Source organism: Thermobia domestica, chromosome 11, assembly GCF_964235325.1.
Source record: "Thermobia domestica chromosome 11, izTheDome1.hap1.1, whole genome shotgun sequence".
NCBI classification, from domain to species: domain Eukaryota; kingdom Metazoa; phylum Arthropoda; class Insecta; order Zygentoma; family Lepismatidae; genus Thermobia; species Thermobia domestica.
The window spans coordinates 217,410,366-217,427,193 of NC_137464.1; the positions used below are offsets into that span (position 1 = coordinate 217,410,366).

Here is a 16,828-nt window from a genome sequence, read left to right on the forward strand (position 1 = left end):
GTGGATGCTCAGGCATGATTTGATAACTCATATGCTTGATTTGTGACTTGTCACGTGGATTTTTAAACAACACCAAATACGAACAATTTAAACTCATATTTCTATTTGCTTTACTTTGATGAAATACATTTTGTGTTATAAAAATCACACTAATATTTCGATGATGTGATCCTTTCGTGAACATATCAACAATATCACTATTCACTTCTCGCATATGGTCATCAATAATAATCAAATGTGGTCCATCTTGAGGCTGAAAATCTTTCATTCGTGGAAGTCCTTCGTGAAATTCTACTGGAACCGCCATTGTTGCATACACGTCTTGCCATTCTGCATAATACCAATATATCTTACGAAATTTTGCATTGATCATGGTTGGGAGAAGTGACAGTAATCGCTTCACAAAATACGTTTTTCCACACCCACTAGGCCCTGCGAGAATACAGGTAAATGGATGTTTCCACTGTGTATCCATGATGAACACTAACCCCTTGTTTCAAAAATGATGCGTATTTAAAGCGAGTACAAATTTTTTTGTTTTAGTTTGTAAATTCTTGCACTCACTGGTGTGAAAAGGAAAAAACAGTTCATCTGTTTATCGAGTAGTTGAAAACCATTTATTTGTTAATCGAATAGTTGAAAACCGTTTGTTTGTTAATCGAATAGTTAAAAACCGGATAAAGTTTAACGGTTAACCGTGAAAGCTGATCACTGTTTGATTTAAATTCTATTTGAAAAATTTTTCGTTTCAAATTTGTTTTGAAATTTTTTTCAAAAATTTTGTTTGAAAATTTTTTGTTTCAAATTTTTTTCAATTTTTTTGTTTGAAATTTTTGTTTGTAAATTTATTGTTTCAAAATTTTTTGTTTGAAAATTTTTCGTTTCAATTTTTTTCTGTTGAAAATTTTTCGTTTCAAAATTTTTGTTTCAAATTTTTTCATTTCAAAATTTTTCGTTTCAAATTTTTGTTTTGAAAAATTTTTAGTTTCAAGATTTTTGTTTAAAAGTTTTCGTTTCAATTTTTGTTTTGATTTTTTTTAGTTTGAAAAGTTGAAAAAAAATTTTCAATGCCAAGAATCTTGTTCAAAGTTTCCACCTAATTCCTAGAGAACATTGACCAGGGACCTCGTCGCGCATCAAAACCAAATCATCGATCACGTGACTGTACTACACCTGAAGGGTCCTACCAAATTGAAAGGGGATACCCGTCCATACCTTATAACCTTATCAAATAGGATAAATTGAGTCAGTAACCGAACACGTGGTTGTACTTAAAATTTTGACAATAGGAACACCGAAACATATTGAGGTCCTGTACTATGCTTAAATTGGACAATTTCAGTGGACCCCCATTGCCAAAATTTAAGAAGGGTGCAACAATATACCCATGTCTTATGATAGGAAATGGACCCCTGTAATCATATAAGGTAATAGAATCACATCAAAGGGATAAAATGGACCAAAAACCAAACACGTGGTACAACATATTTATTACGTTTATATTTTGGCAATTGTGTACCCCTAAAAGGGAACGATGTGGACCATCCAAATTTATCATGATACATATTGAGGTCCTGTACTATAATACCCAATGTTTAAATTCGGCAATTTCTAAAATTTAAGGGGGTGGGCCAAGGTACCCCTCCCGGGGTGCACAAATATATCCATATCTTATGATAGGGAAAGGACCCATATACATGACCATATAACTATATAGGATAATAACACCTCATCAACGGGGATAAAATCGACAAAAAACCAAACACGTGTTATAACGTATTGCTTACGTTTATATTTTTGGCAATTTTGTACCCCTAGAAGGGAACGATGTGGACCACCTAAATTTATCATAATACATATTGAGGTCCTGTACTATAATACCCAATGTTTAAATTGGTCAATTTCCAAAATTTAAGGGGTGGGCCAAGGTACTCCTCCCAAATTTTTCAAGGGGTGCATTAATGTACCCATATCTTATGAAAGGTAACGGACCCCTGTATACGTCCATATAACCATATAGGGTAATAATACCTCATCAAAGGGGATAAATTAGGTCAAAAACCCCCGAAATTTGAATTTTTGGCAATTTTTTACCCATAAAAGGGAACGACATAGACACCCAATACTAATAGAGTACATACTATGGTCCTAGGCTACCACACCAAATTTTTAGATTTGGCAATTTCCAAAATTTAAGGGGGGTGGTCCTATGTACCCCTGCCAAAATTTAGGGGGTGGGCCAAGGTACCGCTGCCAAAATTTAGAGGGGGTGGTCCTAACTACCCCTAGGTCATTGATCACGGACCAAGGTCATTGACCTTTGATCTATGACGTCACTAAAATTTTTGCTCACTCGGCGAGATATACGCGGACCACTACTACTGTGGCATTTTCTGTTTCTGAAATTGATAAATTCCCAAAGGTTTCGTTTAAATTTCTTGTTACATTTTAAATATTGGAATGGGATATTTGTTTTCTACGAACTCGAGGTATGTTCCCTGCACTTTACACACACACACACACACACACACACACAGACAGACAGAGAGAGAGAGAGAGAGAGAGAGAGAAACACTGTATATTTTTACTTCCCAACTTGAAATATTCGAAAATTTTCTGGTTTCCGAAAGCTAATTGGAAAATGGTAATTTGCTGCTGTCTAACTTTCCTCTACAGAAATTGAATTTTATAGCTGAATGTGCTATTAAACATAGTGGAAAATTTTCCACCTAACATCACTATACATAATATCCAAAATTGTCCAGATTATGAAAAGTGTTTTCACTTGTTTCTACATCGTGATGAAAATTTTCCGATTCATGAAAATTCCTTTCATTTATTTCTACTAAGCAACAAAACTTTTCGATTCACAAAAAGTTGTTTTACTTTTTGCTTCAAAATGATGAAAATTTTTCGACTCACAAAAAGTTCTTAAATTTTTCCATACAAGACACAAAATATTTCGATTCATGAAAAATTGATTCACTTTTTTCTACATAGTATTGAAAATTGTCTCAGCCATGAAAATTTTCATTTTATGTAAACGATCTTTCACTTTTTAACATTTCTATACATGATTTCAATCAATTTTATGAATACTGAGGAACTGTTACTTGATCACTGATATTTGTTAAGAACGGAAAATTTTCCAGAAAAATATAGAAGAAAATTTTCCACCTCACATCACGGCTAAACAACGATCTACGAATAAGTGGAGTATGTTTTTATGAGTCGGAAAATTTTCCGTTTCAAAATTTTATGGAAAATTTTCATCACTGTACAAGACAGACAATTCTTCGAGTCATGAAAAATTGTTTCACTTGTTCCTACATAGTACTGAAAATTGTCTGAGCCATGAAAATTTTCAGATTCTTTACACGATCTTTCAATTTTTAACATTTCTATATATGAATTCAATCAATTTTATGAATACTAAGGAATTGTTACTTGATCACTGATATTTGTTAAGAACGGAAAATTTTCCGGAAAAATATAGAAGAAAATTTTCCACCTCACATCACGGCTAAACAACGATGTAGGAATAAGTGGAGTATGTTTTTATGAATCGGAAAATTTTCCGGAAAATTTTCATTACTGTACAGGACAGACAACTCTTCGATTCATGAAAAATTGTTTCACTTGTTCCTACATAGTACTGAAAATTGTCTGAGCCATGAAAATTTTCAGATTCTTTTAACGATCTTTCAATTTTTAACATTTCTATACATGAATTCAATCAATTTTATGAATATTGAGGAATTGTCACTTGATCACTGATATTTGTTAAGAACAGAAAATTTTCCGGAAAATATAGAAGAAAATTTTCCACCTCATATCACGATTAAACAACGATGTAAGAATAAGTGGAGTATGTTTTTATGAATCGGAAAATTTTCATCACTGTTGCTATTTATACTTCCAGGATGCACAGTCAAAATTCTTGAGTTTGCTGGAATAGTATATTTACATTGTCGATAATGTTGCCAATATATGTATCATAATGTCAACTTGAGGAAGGGCGAGAAGGGAAAAGGGAGTCCGCAATCCGACAACGTCGCGCGGAATATCGCGTACTATTGGCTATGACCCGTGATGCTTTACATCTGAAACACAGTAGTGGATGAAAGAAGAAGAGAGAAGTTCTCCTAGCCAACCACCCTGTTGGGAGAAAGAAAGCCTACCAACCATTCACATATGCAGGATCATGACAAATTATTATTCAACACAAAAACAGAAATACCATACAAAATTAGCAAGAAAATAAATCTTCGTTATAATTATCAAAAATCTGACGTTCAGTATTTCTGTAAATTTCAAGGACAGAAGTGCATTTTCAAGGACATTTCCAGGATGTTCCAGGACAAAATCAATTCAAGGACATTTCCAGGTTTTCCCTGAAGAAAACACTGTATTGGACTATGAAACCGTACAAAGAACTATACGGAAAGTGACATAGTCTGATTGGTAATTATACTAACCACAAATAGAATTGGACAGATATTAATTGAACCTTTTGATGTTACCCTCAGAGATGAGAAAATGAAACTCATGTTTTGCAAATTGTCTGAATCGAAGAACATTAATGCCATTAAGTTAAATTCGTAAAAGTGCTTTGATAGTTGAGGATCAGATTCTCTCTATATGTATCCTGTAGTTAAGCAACTAAAACCTATGTTCCTATTGTTACAGAATTTAAACATGTTTGGCACATTTTTATCATTGGGTTTGAGGATCCATTAGAAATGAATACGATATTGCGAATCTGTTTATCTGTACCCTGAAGATTTTTTTCTTTTTCTTTCTTTTCTGAATGCTCTTAATCAGATGCTGCGTTATAGGCGTTATAAATTACTTGCCCACGTAAAGAAGTCTCTTAGGAAGTGGTGTATTTACGATTTTGTTTTGGGGGCCTTTGCTAACTTTATCTGAAAATGTAAAAATTCTGCAAGATATTTCATTTACTTTAACTTAAGCCTAGAAGCCCCTTAAATGCGCCATTGCCCTTAAGTATTATTCTTTCTATGTGAATTAATATATTTTGCCTGCAAATTATCCAAAAAGTGGTCCAATATTCTAAATCTGCATCATTTATGTTAATTTGTTTTCGATAAGAAATAAATAGTAGTCGTCAAAGTAATTGAAAGGAAATAGCTTTTTCGCCTTACTTTTAGCATCTTTTTCCTTCCATTCTTACTATTAAAACTGCCCCTAAAATTCCCAACCTGGATTATATTATTATTAACAGAAATCTATATAGCAAGGCACGGTACCTCAGTGGTAAAGCGCTTATATCTGGTGGGGTCCCTGGTTCGATTCCCGGTCAAATAAAGTTCTAAAATAAGATGGAATATTTGAGTTTTACGTCCCACAATTATGCCGGTTAAGCTAAAGGAGACAATGACGATGAGAAATTATTGAGATTGTGGAATGAAGAAAGTGAAAGGAAACGGGAGAACCCCGAGGAAACCCACACACACGGTGTTTGTCCACCACAAAGTGTTAACTTGGCGCGAGCTGGAATCGAATAAGTTTGTGGTGGTCAACATCGTGTATGTGGGTTTTCTCTATGTACTCCCGTTTTCCCCCACATTTCATCCATCATCGTTCATTTGCCTAAATAATCCATTTCCCTTAGCATAAAGAGCATAATCGTGCGACATTAAACAAAGACTTCATTTTTTAAAATCTCATATATATCCCCATAGAGATTAATAGGCAGAAATTCGACCTTACTGTGTACACGGACTGGCAATATTGTTTCCAAGAAGCAGAAGGAAGTATTTTGATTGAAATCGGCTCCAGTGTTTTTAAAGAATAATGTGATTATTTGAGGAATACAGGCGAGTATATGAGAAACGAGGAAGAAATACCTACAAAAGTTCTACACCTTTCAGTGCAACATAGGCAATAATTTGCTGTAAGTTACGTACTAATATAAGTATGAGATTGGTTACCTTTAACTAGAGAATAAATATTTATGCTATAACACAGACACAATACAATATGTTCAGTATTAATGTATAGATTGTGAATAATTTGGTGTATATTGAGTAGAAGGTTTGTAGTCTTATGCAAATGTAACACCAAGTATTTACATGGGTTTGAACTAAGACCGGATCTTGAATACAGTTGTCGGATGCGCAGGCCATCATGCATTATCTGCCCTAACAGCTAAAGCCGTACCTCATCACAATATTCGCCTCCAATAGAGCTGGATTACTGAACCACGCTATTAACCCGGACTGTACAGTAGAATCATTTCTTGTTGCGATATGCTTTGCTTATACGATGATTGGGCATTTGTGCCGTATCGCCGGACAACTTTGAAAACTAAAAGAAGGACCAAAATGTATTGCATTCGGTTATATTTTGTTGGATTACATTAAGTTACGTTAGATTACGTCACATTAGGTGTGCAGTATTACTGTAATACGGATCTATAGTGTAAGTATTAGTAGTAGTGGAAGCAGGAGTAAGAGTAGTAATAGTAGTAGTAGGAACGGGATAGAAACCCGGCAGGGGTTGGTTGGGTTCTGTTCACGACATGAAATGGGCAAATTAAAGACTTGCCAAATTTTTCTGTACATTTTACAATTCATGGATCTATATAGTAAAACAAGTGTACCTCTCTGCGAAATAGTCCATCCGCTTCCACATACAATGCCGCTAGCATCATCAAAAACAATCAGCAAATACAACCATTTTCTTAACTTTTACTATTCCCCTTACCTGCCTTGTACTCATTCTTCCTCACAAACTTAAATAAATTCTACAATTGACCCGGTAAATTTCCTAAAATTGGTCCCGCGATACGGCACTTAACCCGATGATTGTATATCAATAAACCATAGAACTCTATTGTAGGTTATTTTAGATTTCTGAGTGCTGGTCAAGATTAGGCACACCACATTTTGCTAACATATATCTATAAACACAATACTCTTCATACACATACATGCTTATAAGGGCATTACTGCTGTGAAGTCAGACCACACGAAAAAAAAAAAAAGTTATTATTTACTCCCCCAAAATACTAGGTTGTGACCCTGGCTCATTTAGTAGTGATTATTGTTCGAAATACAGTGTAAATGTATAACATAAAAACTAATGCATAAAACACGAATCAGCTTGTGCTAAGTGGTCACTAAAAGCACGAAAGCTAACTAACCGAGTCAGGGCAGAAGGGCAACAGGGGAGCTCGAGCAGTAGCGAGTGGGTGCGTCCGTAGGGAGCAGACGAGTCAGCGACGAGGGGTAAACGAATAACGAGGATAGTACAAAAACACTTAATATGTTATAAAGTACATGGTTTATGTGTTACACAGTTTTGTGGAAGATACTAAATGCCATCCAAAATTATTAAAGGTATTATTTATGCCAAGGTATTAAAATGTGCTAAATTAGGTTAGATTCGATTTAGGTTTGGTCATTTGTTCCTCTTGGTTTCTGTGGTTTCAATTCGTTTCTATACTTACGATAAACTGTTCGCCTGTTTAGTATACCATGCCTTTCACATAATTTCCACAAATGACAGTACTTATTTTTTTTTATAACTCAATAAAACTCAAACACGATACGTGACAATCTTGTCATTTACGCACCATTTCCACACTGTTTTTCCCATAAATCATAACAAGTGTACCTCTCTGCCAAATAGTCCCTTCCGCTTTTACATACTGCCGCTAACAACAACAAGCGTAAGTATTCCTCTCACCTGACCTTCACTCACTCTTCCTCATAAACCGCAATAAATTGTCCAATTGATCTGGTAAATTTTCTAAAATTTGTGCGGCGATACAGCAGTTAACTCAGTAATTGTATATCAATAAACCAAAGAACTCTCTTTTTAGGTTATTGAATATTTTTGGATACTGGTCAAGTTTAGGCACACCACATTTTGCAAAATTTATAGGTAAAATTTAATGCTATTCATACAAATACTTGCTTATAAGGAACAAATTTCTGCAGGCGGAAAAATTAAGTGCTAAGTAGCTAATACGGCTGTATTTTAAGTTTACAAATGTAGAGTTACTAGTGTAAAATCATTACACAAATGCTTTACGACAGTTAAAATAAGGGAGTATATGAAAGGTGATTGTATTGGATACTATTTTCGAATAGCATTTAGAATCCCTCCCATCTCGTTTCATGGCTACAAAATCGAGTACCTTGTTTTTATCTAAATTGTGATAAAGGTAGAAAAAAAACGAGCCATGCAGCTCTTGTAACCCCTTTCGCTCGCTCAGCTATATTTTGTAAAGTATGTAACACTTGAGATCTTATATGTACAAGATTTGGGGGAGTAACTAAATATCAGCCGTATTTTCCACCAGCGGAGTATTTCTATATTTGAGCTATATTGTATGTTTACAAATATAGCGTTACTAGTTTGAAACCATTACTGCTATTGGAGCTCGTATCATTTCGAAAACTGACTCCTCCAGTGTGTTTTCACTGCCTTCGCTTACGCGCATTCTATCGTCGCTGACGCGCCTGCTTCCTTAGTATGCGCGGACGCGCCAGCTTCGCCCTGCCCTCACTCGGCTAGAGAGCATTCGTGGTTTTTAGTGGACACCTGGTACATGTTGGCTTGTAATGTTTGCCCTGTAAGTTTTATGCAGTATGCGTACATCTACGCTGAATTTATACCCAAATTGTAAAACAATTAGATTTTCCAGCAATGACTTCAGATGGTCTTCTTGAATTTCATCTATGCTAAGTGGGATAATGTCACGTCGCACAGAGTAAATGTTTTAGATGACAGTGAAAAAGAAGTTAGTGAACGAATTATAATATTTCATCAATTATTTCTTGTGGTGTGCCTAAACTTGACCTGCACTGATTTTTGTTGGTTCAGATTGAAAAATAACGTACGAGAAATAAGCTTTGCGTAATAATATTTAAGAAAAATGACAAGTGCAGATTAAGAATACGGGGACATTCTTTTAAGAAATTATAAGTAAAAATTTTGATGTAAGAAGGAAAAATAGCATTTAGGGGACTTATTCGGAATATGCCCCACACATGTGAGCCAAAATGTTTCTCTTGTTATATTGTGTTCTTGGCGTCGTCCGTGCAAATTGACTTTAGAAAGGCTTAACCGTTATGGATATTAATACAGCGTACAAACATATACCGTAAAACCTAAAGTGCAAACACCACTGACTAACCTGCGCTAGGTTGCCACTAAAAGTCACGACTTGCATCTAACCGAGTCGGCGCAGAATCGTAGCAGGTGGTCTGCGCAAAGAGCGTCCATAGGACCAGGCGCGTCAGCGACGGTGGGTATGGATTTTCTTTGTCATAACCCCACTAGTGGAAGGAAGTTTTTTCAAGGATAAAGGAGAAAAGGCATAAATTTGAATTATAGCTCCAAAGTTGGAAACCAATTGTTGAAAAGCAGTACAGACGTAATGTATAAATGGAAAATCTATGCAACTGGATAGATACTTATGAAATGCGAAGATACTATCAACCTCTTACAGAAACTGTTATAGCTTTTTGGAAGATCTACTGAAATCAGATTCACTCATGCTACATGTACGACCAGTTATGTAATAACATTAACCACCATAATGATTAATGTTGAGGGACAGTCACTTATGTCTGGCACTTGGAAAGCTAAGGCCCACTGTTATCTTTTGACAACACACAAGCCAACCACCAGAAATTGTCATGTCTAAATGTAACTAATCTGTGAATGTCTTGCAAGGGAATCTCTGCATTTTCCTTGGTAAGGGACATTATGTAGCTGTCAATAGACGCGTAATAAGGCTCCATTATTATTATTTTAATTTTATTATTTCATTTCAATTCAAATATGCATCCCAAGGAGACTCAAATACAGTATATCTTTCGAATACTTGGCCATAACGTATTCTTTCCGTGCTAAAAACAGGCATTTCAGCTATTTATTAATAAATAAAAACAAAAACATTAAAAGACAATCCATTTTTTAACAGAAACACCGTACTGCCAAAATATCACACATGCTCTGCTATTTTTTGTTATACTGATTATGGGTAACTTGAAATCAAATATTTATATTCATGTCCAATTCATACTGCTATGCAAGTTTATGTTGAGTAATTTTGCAAATTTAAAGCAAATGGTACTTGTATGCATGAGGAGAAACTTATAAGGTAAGAACTATAGAAAAATTGTATTCAATTTTTAAGCAAACCTCTTTTAAAAGGCTGTATACTCTCTGTAAAGCTCAATGCAGATTTTTTTCCATGCGCAAAATAGTAAAAAGGAAATTAATATTATCATACTTTATATTTCTTTTATCCAATCATTGTTAATTGAATTCTCAAGATCACCTGTGAGCACACGTGTTGTTGGTTGTTCAGTGAACAATACTGTACTGCTATTGAGTAAGCAGATAAACATCTTGCAGAAAACAACGTAAATATCGGAATATCCCTTATTCCGTTTTTCTTCTAACATCAGTTCATAAAGAAACTTAAAACCCTCATAGTTTGCCAATTAAGGAAAGAAACATCATTTAAGTTTTATGCTTTTTTTTTAAAAAAAAAAATAATGTACAAATGATTTAATTTTTTTTAAAAAATCGATAAAAATTATTATTTTGAATATATATATATATTTCTCGAGGTTATATGGAATAAACTTTCAGGTCTTCCATTGACACAGACAATTTTTGAGTACAAGCCTTATTGTGTGGGAAAGGAGTCTTAATATGGAATTTGCGAAGTCAGGTGCAAGTCGAGCAGTCAACATGAGAATGAAAATAAAGGAGCAAATCGGAGATTGTAAAGAGAAAGATTCTGCAATTTCGGACTTACTTGAATATTTAATTCTGCATAAACACAATGTGGCTTTACGCATTATGAAACTTCAGCTTAATACAGACAAAGATAATTTAAATAAGTAATAGAAAAGTTAAAAAGTTACCTATAAGTATCCCACAAACTTTTAGAAAGCTACAAACTATTTCGTCGAACCTCTGTCAACTTCTTCGGTGTAATTGAGAAACTAAACCTTCTTAGTCGCTGATATTGTGTAGCAGGGTGTCTATTAAAATTCCAAAATGAAATTTCGTGACATTTTCGTGACCTCTTCTTTCCCAAACCATAAAATTTAGTAACATTCTCAAGAGCAAATTTGGGTGCGAATTGGGCCCAATTTTCATACATGCGATAGAAGCGTGCTTTTCTTGCGATTTGGTAGCGTCTAAAGCCGACGATAGACATTTTTGGTGGTGAATTTTGACGTTTTATAGAACAAAATTTTCCAGTCTATACTTATATTTCTACAGATAAAAAAAAAAATCGTGACCTAAAAGCTAAATTTCGTGACTTTTTCTTGACTTTCATGACCGTTTTCTGATTCCATGACTTTCGTGACCAATAAATACCCTGTGTAGCTGCCTCGAACAGAGTAATGATGGGAAAATATATATAAATGGATTAGTTTTTATAAAGTATGTAGAGATCAAGATGTTTACTTTCTTGATTCTTTAAAATGAAGAGAAATGAACTTGTGATCAAATTTGCATTGAGAGAGCGCAGCAACTTCAGAAGAAAGCGCTGGGGAATTTCTAACTCGACAAAGTTACGTATAAATAACCTTAAGTATGTTGTCAGCTCTCCATTTATGCTAAGAGTAATCGCTTAAGCAGTAGACAACTGTTACTTTTGTCACTAAAAGTTCCAAGAAATTTCTGCTTTCTTATGTATAACGTTTAATGAAAAAAGGTGTATTCGATATTAACTTGTTATGACGTCAAATATTGTAATTTCGCAGATAATAGATAAAAAAAAAAAAAAAAAAAAAAAAAATAGGTAATAGATGCCTGCCGATAACTTGATTTAAAATTGTCTTAGATAATTTTATTATTATTATTTTAGATATAAAAATGTGAGATGGGAACCCCCACCATAGAAAATATTGGCCTAGGTACAAGAGAAGCGTTGTATCAGCTTCATGACGATATTGAAGCTGTTTTGGTTCAGTATGAAACGGCTCAAGGAAGAAGGTAGGTCCGAAAGAAGTTGGCATGTAATTAATGTTCTTTGTTATATCGTCTCTTTAATAGAAAAGTGATACAATTCAAAATTATCAACTCTTTAGGAGAACGAGTTGAAGATCTATCTGTACTGCTGCAGATTAAGATGGGTGGACAAACTATGCAGTTGCTTCCTTAGGGAGAAGAAGGAGGTTTTACCTTGACCTGCGATGTTTTACACAAAATTCTGCTAGCCTTTAGATCCATTTTCAACATCATATGTCAATAAGGGTCATTTTTTAATTATGTTTAAAAGGCAATATATGGTGATCCAAAAATCTGATACGTTCTTAGAAGTTGGAAATGAGTGCAGGAATTTGATTAAATTCTTTGGTATTGCTATTAAGGGTGAAACTCTGCCTAAGAGGACATGTGACCATCATGACAGTCATTTTGAAACCCGCCATGTTCAATCCTTTTTTTTTTCTCTCTCAAATGGGAATGGGGTTATGTGATATCTGGTTTCAAGCTAGAAAGTCACCAATCAGGAATCTGATATTCATTTTATCCTAGCGTTATTCCTCTAAGAGTGTTTTTCGTGTCAATGTGGGAAACAGTGTAACTAGTGAGTAGACGTGCTCAATGTGGTGGCCAACTTGCTCAGTTTATACTGCATGGCATTGTTTTTCACTTCTCATGCATCCTTCTAACAACATCGGGATCTACGCTTGCACAGGCCTGCGTTATGTGCGTTGCTGATTTTGACCGTTGCTGATTTTGACCTTGTACACAATGGTTTTTACATAACTCCACTAGTAAAAGTCCAGGGATCGCTGGGGCTACTCCACTCACTTGTCGCTGCTGATCATTGGCGAAAGAATAAATTGGGCAAAAAAAAAAAAAAAAATTGTTTACTAGTTTATTGAAGCGAGCGTAAGCAACCATTCATTTGTGTGCTTTTCTCTCCGTTCCTCGACAACTTCCGTCAAATGTATTCGATGTCGTTCACCATTTGGATAGTACTACCAAAATGTTTCTTTAGTTGACGTTACACGTTTGTTTTACCTTCCCAGACACATCTTTCGCGAAAATTTAAGTGCTTATATTGCCCTTCCTGGTGGTCTAGTGGCTAGTTGCGTGTACCTGTAGTGCATGTATTCCCGGATTCAATTCCCGGTGACAGAACATTAAAACTTTGAACGCATTACGGTAGTTTGGATTCCACTTTAAATTGTAGGTCTAAGTCTCGTATATAGAAAAACACCGTGCTTGTGGGTTTTCCCGGGGTTCTCCCGTTTCCCCCCACTTTCGTTATTCCACCATTTCATTCATTTCTCATCATCACCGTCTCCTTTAGCCTAACTGGCATATGCGTGGGACGTAAAACTCAAAGATTTCATTAAATTTTTTTCTAAGTCTCATATAGCCTCGATACTCAGAAGGAGTGGTAAACTTCAATAAAGAAACGGACAAACAAGTTGTAGGCTCATGAAAGTGAACTGGCTCAGGTAACTTCCGTGGTCAAACCTTAGTACACAAAGTTAATCCTTGAAAATTTTCGGATTTATTTATTTGTTAATATTAGTATATATTGTGCTCTTTTGTATTTTTGAGTTCCACATCTCATGATTATGCCGTTTAGTCAGGGTTAGGATGAGAAATGAATGATAATAGTGAAAAAAGTCGGAAAGTAACAACATATAACATCCACACTCTGAGTGGAATTCGAATCAGCAATAGACACGTCTTCCAATTACCAGCCTAACGTCGAAGATTTTTCGATCGTACCAGCTGGCTTTTTTCAGTGTACCTGTAAATAAACGGGATGTAAATCTGTAGGTTCATGCTAAACCATACAACTTTCGTGCCCTCTAAAGAAAAGAACTGAAACTATCCAACGTTTGTTACGTAGAAAAATTTCTACACGCCTGATCATTGGTAAGTAGCAGTAAACAAACATTTGTAACATATTGTATGTATGTATTTATAGACAATTGATGACCATAATAATAATTTGCCATCAACAAATCGCCAAATTATGTGATCATCGTAAACTTCTTTCAAGAAGTAAATGTATATTAACTTGATAATGTGTTATATGAGGATCAGAATTCAAACTGTGGAAAAACTCTTTAGCATTTATTGTTTTAATTAAATAAACAGACCGATATAATTGTTCTATTATAAAATGCGAACTGACTAGAGTCCACATCGAAATTCTAATCTGGAATTCTCGAGTACGAAAAATAGTACCTGATCTGTCAGTGTATAATTTCTCTTTCTTTTCTTTTTTTCTTCTTCTTCTTACAGTATTATTCGTAATACTTTAACAATAAAAACACTAAAACTAAAAGTAAACTTCCTGATACGACGCACTATTGGATTTAAACTGACTAGCCGGCAATTTGAAATTGAGAGTGTGTTAGTCAGCGCATAGATAATTCCATCGCCCTTGTTGATGGCTTTCTTAACTAAAACGTACGGTACGGGTTTTTCAGGTAGCGTCTCAATTGTCTCAACGACGCTGAGTTGGATGAACGCCATCTGGTTTTTCACTCAAGTCATCCATTCTAAGTATTGACCTAGTTCCAACAGTGCTTGAAGAACACCAATAACGTAAATAATTTCAATTACTAGTGTTAATTACCCGCTTCGTTTGGTTAAAATAGGAAATATTAGTAATATGTTCCGTTAGTCAGTCACTTTTTTACTATTACTGAAGCGTTGTCTGATATCGGTCATTTTCAATCATTTTTATATCTTTCCCTCCCCGAGGTTGCAGGGCTGAATTTGAATTTAAACGGCATCGGAATTGTCACTCTTCATCTCAGCAACCCCGAAAACTACTAATTCGATACTAATATCGGTCATTTTCGATCTTTTTCAATCTCTCCCCTCCCCTAAGTTGCACCGTCAAAGTGAAATGATAAAAATCATCCCAGGCCCGAATCTCATCTATGTTGAAAATTTGATCGAGATCGGTCGGGTGATTCAAGAGATATGAAGTCACAAACATAGTCATTTTCATTTTTATATATCCCGTGCAATTTCGATGGCCGACTCTCATCATCTAGTTTGAAACAACTGAGGTTAAAGCAGACAAATGATTGGTGAAAGTAAAAGACTGAGTGATAAATAGGGATAAAATGGGTGAATTCCGACAAAACCTACAGACAAAATGTTGCCCACAACAAAATCGCGTTGCCTGGAATGGAACCAGGAATCCCTCACACCAAAGGTGAGTGCTATTTCACTGATCCTTTGTGTCCCCCTTGTTAACCAAAAGTTAGGTATATGCTAGTTACGATTGCGAGCCTTCGTATGCCCCTTCCTAGTTAGCTTCTATGCTAAGGAGTTTAGAAAAGAAAACATTTTAAAGAACACTACTCCTACTTGGGGGAAAAATATCAGAGCTTCAATAAGTAAATGAAATTCCTTTTTTGTAGCTTAACGTCCCACATTATGCCCTTTAGACAAAAAGAAACTGGTAATTAACAAAAGTCAATGATTATAAAATAAATTTCTTCTGTGCTCTTCTACCAGTAATGAACTCGGGGCCATGTGCACCAAAGACGCACGCTCTAGGCACTAGACTAACGGGGAGGGATGGTTTCAGTAAATGAGAAATGAAATGAAATCTTTGAGTTTTAAGTCCCACGGTTATGCCGGTTAGCCTAAAGGAGACGTGATGATGAGTGATGAATGAAATGGTGGAATGAAGAAAGTGGGAGGAAACGGGAGAACCCCGAGAAAACCCACGCACACGGTGTTTGTCCACCACAAAGTTCACTTGGCAGGGGCCAGGATCGAACCCGGGACCCCAAGCACCAGAGGTGAACGCCCTACCACTGAGCCACCGCGGCCCCCTGTTTCAGTAAATGAGTTGTCAGTTTGTAATAAGATAGTTCGTTGCGTGATTGTCATCGTGTCCATGTGTTTTCTGAGTGTACTCCTGTTTCCTCCCACATTCTTATCCCACCAACGATTCCATCATCATTCACTTACTGTAATCATCCGTCTCCCTTAGCCGAAAGGGCATATTCGTGGGACGTTAAGATGAAACATTTTTGTTACTCAGATTTATTTTGGAGTTGTACGTTCCTATTTATTTTATACTTTACTGTAGTTTTGAGTTAAATCTGTAACTGAAAACTTGAAATATTAGTACTATATACAATTGAGTTAAATATACGTGTAACTTTTATAATATTTATTTATTTATTTATTTATTTATTTATTATGCAGACGAAAATCCGAGTGGCTACATCCTTCCTTTCTCAAGGATGCATATCATCACAATAGTCCATATACGACGCTGTGTTGGACATCAGCTGTGGCACTCTTTCTGAATGGAATTCTTATACTCGTGGCTTATGGTTCAAATGAAGACCCAAGGTTAGTACTCTAAAATATATGTTTATTTTTACCCTTTTTATCGATAGATTTCCGTTAATTTTATGTCAACTTGTTTTTATAAATTAAGAGTTGGCTGTCCGAGTCTACTATCAGACTGTAAGTGTAGTTAGGAATTTCGTTTGCTGTGTTATATGATAGACTTGCATCCAGTAGAAAGAGATTTTTTTTAAATTGCGTCCACTGTGGTCTTTTTTCTCTGAATACAAAAAGTGATTCTCTTATGTGAATGTTACTGCATAGAGTAACTTGGCGAAACACGTAATATGAACTAGCATGAGAATCATAGTGGCTCAGTGATAGAACGCTTACCTCTGGTGTGTGGGATCCCTGGTTCGATCCCGGCCAAGTAATTTCGTGGTGGACAAAATTGTGTCCATTTTTAGGAAGTATTCCGGTTTCCTTTTCCAATTCCCTTTCCAGGGCCACAGTGGCTCAGTGGTAG

General features: G+C 35.4%; 1 protein-coding gene across 8 annotated transcripts in view; it reads left to right on the top strand.

Annotated features, from left to right (window-relative positions):
• Positions 1–5,724: 5,724 nt before the first annotated feature.
• The window catches only part of l(2)k05819 (transmembrane protein 94-like protein l(2)k05819), a gene marked incomplete in the record, with an annotated part of 143,479 nt that continues 132,375 nt past the window's right edge, over positions 5,725–16,828 (top strand). For 3 of the 8 annotated variants that reach the window (XM_081731629.1, XM_081731630.1, XM_081731631.1), the window contains 3 exon segments: positions 5,726–5,917; positions 11,873–12,000; positions 16,216–16,365. In XM_081731629.1, coding sequence (XP_081587755.1) covers positions 11,888–12,000; positions 16,216–16,365 — 263 coding nt within the window. 8 annotated transcript variants of the gene reach the window in all.